This window comes from Rutidosis leptorrhynchoides, chromosome 4, assembly GCF_046630445.1.
Source record: "Rutidosis leptorrhynchoides isolate AG116_Rl617_1_P2 chromosome 4, CSIRO_AGI_Rlap_v1, whole genome shotgun sequence".
In the NCBI taxonomy this organism is placed as follows: domain Eukaryota; kingdom Viridiplantae; phylum Streptophyta; class Magnoliopsida; order Asterales; family Asteraceae; genus Rutidosis; species Rutidosis leptorrhynchoides.
In genome coordinates, this window is record NC_092336.1 from 149,619,350 (window position 1) to 149,626,732 (window position 7,383).

Here is a 7,383-nt window from a genome sequence, read left to right on the forward strand (position 1 = left end):
AAAAATAGGAGAGGATGGACACTTGTAAGGTGGTAGATGGTGTTATTCCTGATGTGACAAGTAGGATGGGACCTCACGCTTTATGTGAGGAAGGGATATATATATATATATACATATATATATACGTATATATATATGTATATATATATATATATATATATATATATATATATATATATATATATATATATATACTAGTGAAATACCCGCGGCTTCGCCGGTTTTTTATAAGATTTTTGACTTTAATAATATTTTTAATAATAGATGTGTATGTAGTTATATACTTTTTTGTTTGGTGTGATTTCGTCGATACTTTGTATTTTGGACAACATTTCCATTGTATATAAATCAATGTATATATAAAACAATGTAAATCACTCTCAAAAAAAAAAAAAAAAAACAATCCTCAATGCGTCATATATAATATTAATAATATAGTAATTAAACTCTTGGGTGACTTATCCACAAAATTGATAATGCAGTAGTCCGTTGTAGGTATTGATTAATTGCCAAATATGTTGATGCCAAATTTTTGGTTGTTAAAAAGGTATGGAATTTATCTATTATGCTTGCCCGTAATTGATCTGCCTGAAAAAACAATTAAGTAATTGAAGGTAAGTCACATCGAAAAACTTATACAACAAAATGAATATTAAATCAAACAATGAAAAATATTTAAATGTTATTAGCACTAAATATTTAAATCTTCCACAACACGCAATTTTCCCATAGACATTAACATGTTGCTCATATAGTTTTGATAATAAGAATCATCTCCAGTTGGACAGAACGATTTACCTGTTAAAAGTTTTGCTATGCTTGTTTGCACTTCCATAATACGATTTGACAATTCAGTTTCTTGACCGATACAATATTTTTCCCAATGTTTAATGTTATTGGTCTGTGAAGTTGTTAAATCAACTTGAACCAAAATTAACTGAAACAATTGATAATTTGTTGTTATTTTATTTATTATTCAATAATCTATATGAAATACATTGGAAGTATGCGTATTATGTTGTTATAAGGAAAATCACTTGCTTACAGTGACAATATCTGAAGGACAAAAGCCGCCAATCCACATAATACACCTTTCAACCGGTGTCATCCAATTCCCATATATAATATTTAACACGTCATCTTTGTTGCTGATTTCTTCAGTATGAATAATTCTTTAAATTGTTGTTCAACAATTTGTAGAATAGGATTTATATTTGTGTCTGTATATTCTTTAGTCATTACTTTACGTAATCGAGATATTAAATTTCCATGCTCAACAAACCAAGGCTTGTATAATTCAGCATAATTTGTGATGTCTGTTAAAAAAATAAGAAGACAGTAAATGATTGTGTATAAATTAAAATGTTGTACTAAATTTTCGTAAGCATTTTCGATTTAAAAAGCAAGTTACCTGATTCATTTGATGGAGGATAAATTATAGTCTTATCATCCAACATCATATACTACAATAAAAAAGGTAAATATATACGATTATCAGAACACTGTTATATTAACCTTTGGTATATTTTTTTATTTTCTCATTAATAGTTAATAAGAAAATATCCAATGAGCATATGAAAATATACAAAACCTGATTATGAAGTGTCTTTGCTTCATGTAGTTCTTGTGTAAATTTTTTGTTTAGCTCTTCTAAATCCTCAACATATTTCTACATAATATATCTACTAAGTTAATATTTTGTATATAATAACGTCTCATTAATTGTATGTAACGGAAATAACATTAACAATACTATTCTAGGAATTAAGTAGATATATTTCACATATGTAGATTACTTTTTTGCGATAGTAGGACCGTTGAACATTATCACAATTCCGAGCTTTTTTCTTCAATCTCTAAGTCCATGTTTTTTTACATTGAGTAAAATATTCATTTACCACAATGAGTAAGTAAATGAAAATCGCAAAAATAAATCAAAAACAATGTTTTTTGTATAATGTTTTTGTAGATTTATATTTCCATCCAATTCAATATATATCTAAAAATACAGTATCTTATATTATGCAGAGCTTGTTTTTATTGTTTTTCATGAATATTAATACAAGTCCACCCTAAAATGTCTATGAAGGCTTGCTGTTAATATCTAAAGTGTGGTAAAAATTTTGTAAGACAAAATGTTCAATTAGATAAAGTGATTAATTATCAAAAAGCTAATACATACTGTGATTCAAAGAATACTAACCTTTTCTTCATCTACATCCACAATATGTTTTGTAACTTGATCATCTTTATTGTTTTGTAGACTACTTGAAGCAGCTTCATTGGTTTGAGATTTATTCATGAAGATGACAGTAGGGTGGTTAATTCTAATTTTTTTTCAATCGGCAGATGATAATATGATATTACTTTATGAATAACGTAGTTTGTGTTTTAAAGAACATCGTGACACATATTTTTGTATCAATATACCGAGTGCTATTGATAGAGCATCTCTTGTAGTTTTAAAAAGATCACATACAATCATTTCTACAAATAGATATATTGTGCCAGAATAGATATACATATATCGTTATAATAATTGAGAATTTTAATCTGGTGACATCTGCCGATATATAAAGTCCATATTTACATTTGTTACTTCACTAATCGTTAATTTTTTCCAAACGATGGTCCTCTATATCATTACTTTAAATCGTATATCATCAAAATCCTTTGTTTATTAATATATCTGTTCATAGAGTGATGATAAGGAATGTGCAGAATCACAAAACAATCATACAGTCGTTGTGCACATCATAATTTTAAAATCAAACTCGTTTTTCTGATAAATAAGCATTCTGCAGAATATACTCTTGATTTTAGTAAAAAAAAAAATGCTTCGTGACTCCCCTAATGAGCTTGTTCTGCTGATCCCACGCATGATCTTGTTACGAAACAAACATACAATCAACAATCACATCTTGAGCAGCTGATTCCGCGCATTGTATTACCAAACATCTGGCAGCATTCACATCAAATAGTAAAAGATAGATTCATAAGAAATTGAATATAAATATACTTGAAGACAGTGAATCATCGTAAAGCTACATGTTGATAATATGTATTCAGATTTCGTAAAACAAAAGTTAGTGGTATTGGTAACACTAATATTTAACAAAGATGTGTTTTTTTTTACAATGGCAGCGGTAAATTAACAAACGACTGGACTGGTATACTAAAGTTATTATTCAGATACATCATATCAGACAATGTGAAACAATATATGATTGGAGGATTTGATGTATTTACTTGTAAAGCCAAAAGCTTTGTTATTTAACGAAAATTAAAACATTATTGAAGTAACTGAAAATTAGTAGTAGTCAAATTAACCTGGGCAGTTGTAGAAAAATTATACTATTTGATAGACTGTAACACTTCTTTGTATACCACATTCCTCGTCGTGTGTGAAACGTTTCCATCCTCATCCAATATAAGCACCTTCAGTCCTTTCTTGCTTGTAACACGAGACACTGCAACATAAAGTTGACCGTGAGTGAAGACCGGTTTTCGTATATATAAGCCAACATTTGAGAGTGATTGTCCTTGACTTTTGTTTATCGTCATCGCAAAGCAAACATTATCTGGAAACTGACACCTACGGAATTTGATTGCAATATTCTTGTCTGTAGGTTCTACAGTCATTCTTGGAATGTAGGTTAATTGACCAAAACAGTGACCAGTTATTATTCTTGCTTCAATATTATTATCTGCAAGCCTTTCAACTATTAACCTTGTACCATTACACGTTACGTAGCAACATTATAGGCACTCCCTTCTTCAAAACAAGCCTGTGATTGGGAACACCTGGTACTTTCAAACCATTTAAAATTTCTGGTGAATACAATTATTGTGCAAATAAATCATCAACTTCGTCTGGACTTAGGCTGTCCGAACTGTAGTAGACTCTTTCTTCTTCATCAATGGAGGCTAACACAGCATCATTAATAGAATCAACTTCCTCATTTGTTGGAGCAAGTATGGCTTTGTTTTGAAAAAAATTGGGATCACCAAGATCGCTGTGAAGGCTAGGATAAATAGAATCCACAATGTTCTGTATATGATTGTCATGTGAAGGAATTAATACTTCATCGGGAAAAATAATGTCAGCTTCTCCATCATTCGGAAGATTAATCTTTCCTTCACCAATTTTCAAAATCCAATCTGCAAAGTCACTAATCTCTTTTTTTTCCAATTCATTCTCGCCACCATTCAAGCGCATATTTTTAGTTAGTGTAAGTACCTTACAATGATGCCACAAGTCAGATGAATGCAGCGAAGCATTTACTATTTCTGCTCTATTTCTTTTATGTACAACTGGAAGGATCTGCCTGAAATCTCCACCGAACACCACGAATTTACCACCAAACGGCATTTTCTTATTCGCTGACTTGATTATGTCCCGCATAGTGCGATCAAAAGCTTCAAAACAGTGTCTGTGCATCATGGGAGCTTCATCCCATATGATTAATTTTGCCTTGTTCAATAATGCAGCTAATTCACTATCCGGTTGTATATTACAAAAAGAATCTTCCAGAACATTAATAGGTATAGCAAACCTAGAATGTGTAGTCCTACCGTCGGTTAACAATAAAGCAGCTATACCGCTTGATGCGACGTTAATAACTATATCACCACGAGCATGAACGGCGGCTGCAAGTGTTTTCCAGACATAAGTCTTTCCGGTTCCTCCATAACCTTACAGGAAGAATAGGCCACCCGCATCAACTGAAACAACATCAATAATCTGATCGTATACTGACCTTTGCTCAATCGTCATTGTAGACAGATATCTTTCTAGATCTTGTTCAAGTGTTTCCCTATCATAAGCCATCTCATCATGAATAAGCATATTGTACGTATAATTTATGAACTCGTAATCAGGAAAAGGCATATTAGGGATATTCTTTAGAGTACTCCCTGAACTAATAACATTCTTTAAATCTTCGATAGCACGAGGTTGTACAAAACCTTCTTCAGTTCAGCTTCATCTACATGACATATCAATTTATTAGAATTATAATGAAATACATATACCACAAATAAGATGTAAATTAAATAATAAGCAAATGTCTTGATCTTAGAGTTTTTACCGGTAGTTGATACATGAGGAGGACATTCATGATGTAGGTCGTCAGAAAGTAGATCACAAGTTTCATTCCAAACACAGTCAGGGAAGGATAGACTATCGGTTGTTATCAAAGACACAAACAAAGATCGACAAAATTCTCCGGATGCCCAAGCATGTGTGTCTTTAATAGATGCAACATATTCCCGATCATCGTCTAAAAGTCCCAGGGTGTAGCATGCCTCCTTAAAAGTATCGTATAGTATGCCGTTGACTGTCCTAATATCCTCAAAGCAAGTGGGTCCCTTGACTTTGTTCAGAAGTATCCTCAGATAATACGTTTCACCAGACTTCGGAGGAACGAAGTGTATTCTAGCAACAACCAGCTGTGATTTACGTCTTGTCCAGTGTCTCGGGCCTGAATTCCAGACATAATATCTTGGAAATTCCAAGTATGTATACTGTCGAGCATGCTGATCTATTTTATTACAGTTCATCCATTCAATAAACTGAGAAGCTCCAACCGTAGGCTTTGAAAGTACAGATTCAAAATCTTCTTCACCGTCATAATAAATGGGCTCATGATTAGGTAAGTGAAAGGAAAGTCGATAGACTGCAGGTGTTAGGTATATAGTTGGAAAATTGAATAATCGCCGGGCCGCCTCACAAGCTGAAATGTAACGACAACTGTAATAGTCTGCAATCTCATCTTTTCCTTGCTTTTTCTTTTGGATTGATTTTCCGCCATCTGAATTTTCTATTCGCACAGATATTCTGTCGGGCCCTTTATTTATGTATTTAAAAAGGTATTTAATCGAGCCAATTTGGTTGCACCATTCAACATTGATGTGTGATTGAAACTGTTTTGATAGTTGCTTTTTGTAGGCAACGACGTTCCTGTTGATATGTGTAAGTAATTAGTATGTAATAAATTAACAATTTTACGCTACAAAATTTTGTAAATACTTCAAATGACCTAACCTGTTGTCGAGTGGAGTATCTCCTTTCATAATAAAATGACCATCATCACGCCGTTTATACACTGGGAAACCTTGACCATCAAAGTGAGTTTCGTTGGAAAACTCCTTTGGAAAATACTTAGAACACTTATATTTTATCATACATGGACATGTAGGGTGATCTGTTCCACATGGACCATGCATTATGAAATCTGCCACAATTGAATATAAATCTGGATCTTCTTCTTTGTCCGGAATTTCAGCACAAATAATCTTGTCTATATCTGCAGAAGTTGGAACCCGACCTTCTTTATCCATAAATAAACACAGATGGCAATGAGGAAGTCCACGCTTCTGAAATTCTATGACAGCCACAACTGCATTTTTTTGTTAAATATAAGTAACAGTATTATGTTTACCATATATATATATATATATATATATATATATATATATATATATATATATATATATATATATATATATATATATATATATATATATATACATATATATATAATATATACATTCTAATTTTTTGTTTTTATTTTATATATATATTTAGTAATATATCGGTATAACTATATTTCTCATCCTATTAATAAATATATACAATAAATAAAAAAAACTATATAAGTATTTGTATATATGTAAGTATGGCGATTGAAAAAGAGAAAACGATTAAGGACTTAACAATTACCTCCCAAAGATTTACCAAAAAGGTATTCATCCTTCAAAAGAGCTATTAGTTGATCTAACTTAATCTTTTACACCCCGGTAATTATGTCAGGCCTATCCTCAGGTTTTAGATCATCTTCGGTTAAAAATCTGAGAATTTCGGGCCATTTTGGATTGCACGTGAATGTTATAAATAAATCGGGGTGTCCAAATGCTCGCACAATAGCCATTGCGTCCAAATAATTTTCCCGCATATATCTGGCTCCTCCAGTGAAGGAAGATGGTAATACAACACGATTACCGATGTTAGAAACCTCGCTACTACCAGAATCTTGAGCATCATAAAGGTGTGTGAGAGATGAGACACGTAGAATTTTTTGATTATTACGTAGGTAGTTCAAGCTAGTGTTCTCCGCCATAGTGTAGGCATCCACTATAAATTGTTGCAACAATTTCCGAGACAACAGAATCAGAGAAACTTCACCGACCCTTGATTGTAAGCGATATGCAAAAAATTCCCTAATTGTTAGACGAATATGTCCAGGATCATCGGGACTTTCAACACCTTTATGGTAGATATCGCACGTGTAGTTCACTAATACGTTGTAACTGCTTCGACTTTGTTTCCAATATAATGTCTCTCTTGTCAGTAGTTCCATCTATATCGCCGACTATAAGAGC

General features: G+C 32.2%; 2 protein-coding genes across 2 annotated transcripts; both read right to left on the reverse strand.

Annotated features, from left to right (window-relative positions):
• Positions 1-3,844: 3,844 nt before the first annotated feature.
• LOC139841127 (ATP-dependent DNA helicase RRM3-like) lies at positions 3,845-4,891 on the reverse strand. The gene is made up of 2 exons (XM_071831360.1): positions 4,717-4,891; positions 3,845-4,650 (listed from the first exon to the last, which is right to left on the reverse strand). The coding sequence occupies exons 1-2, from the start codon at positions 4,889-4,891 to the stop codon at positions 3,845-3,847; spliced, it is 981 nt and encodes a 326-aa protein (XP_071687461.1).
• Positions 4,892-4,935: 44 nt separating this feature from the next.
• Positions 4,936-7,121, reverse strand: LOC139841128 (uncharacterized). The gene is made up of 5 exons (XM_071831361.1): positions 6,798-7,121; positions 6,725-6,755; positions 6,047-6,401; positions 5,091-5,962; positions 4,936-4,988 (listed from the first exon to the last, which is right to left on the reverse strand). Exons 1-5 carry the CDS (start codon positions 7,119-7,121, stop codon positions 4,936-4,938), a joined length of 1,635 nt encoding a protein of 544 aa, XP_071687462.1.
• Positions 7,122-7,383: the final 262 nt, after the last annotated feature.

Excerpts from the sequence above, each read along its gene's own strand:
- LOC139841127 (XM_071831360.1), bottom strand. The coding sequence starts at position 4,891 with ATGCCTTTTCCTGATTACGAGTTCATAAATTATACGTACAATATGCTT. Across the intron at positions 4,651-4,716 it reads TGTTGTTTCAGTTGATGCGG|CCGCCGTTCATGCTCGTGGT; the intron begins GTGGCCTATTCT and ends AAACACTTGCAG.
- LOC139841128 (XM_071831361.1), bottom strand. The coding sequence starts at position 7,121 with ATGGCGGAGAACACTAGCTTGAACTACCTACGTAATAATCAAAAAATT. Across the intron at positions 5,963-6,046 it reads GATACTCCACTCGACAACAG|GAACGTCGTTGCCTACAAAA; the intron begins GTTAGGTCATTT and ends ACATATCAACAG. Across the intron at positions 4,989-5,090 it reads TCCTCATGTATCAACTACCG|ATGAAGCTGAACTGAAGAAG; the intron begins GTAAAAACTCTA and ends TATGTCATGTAG.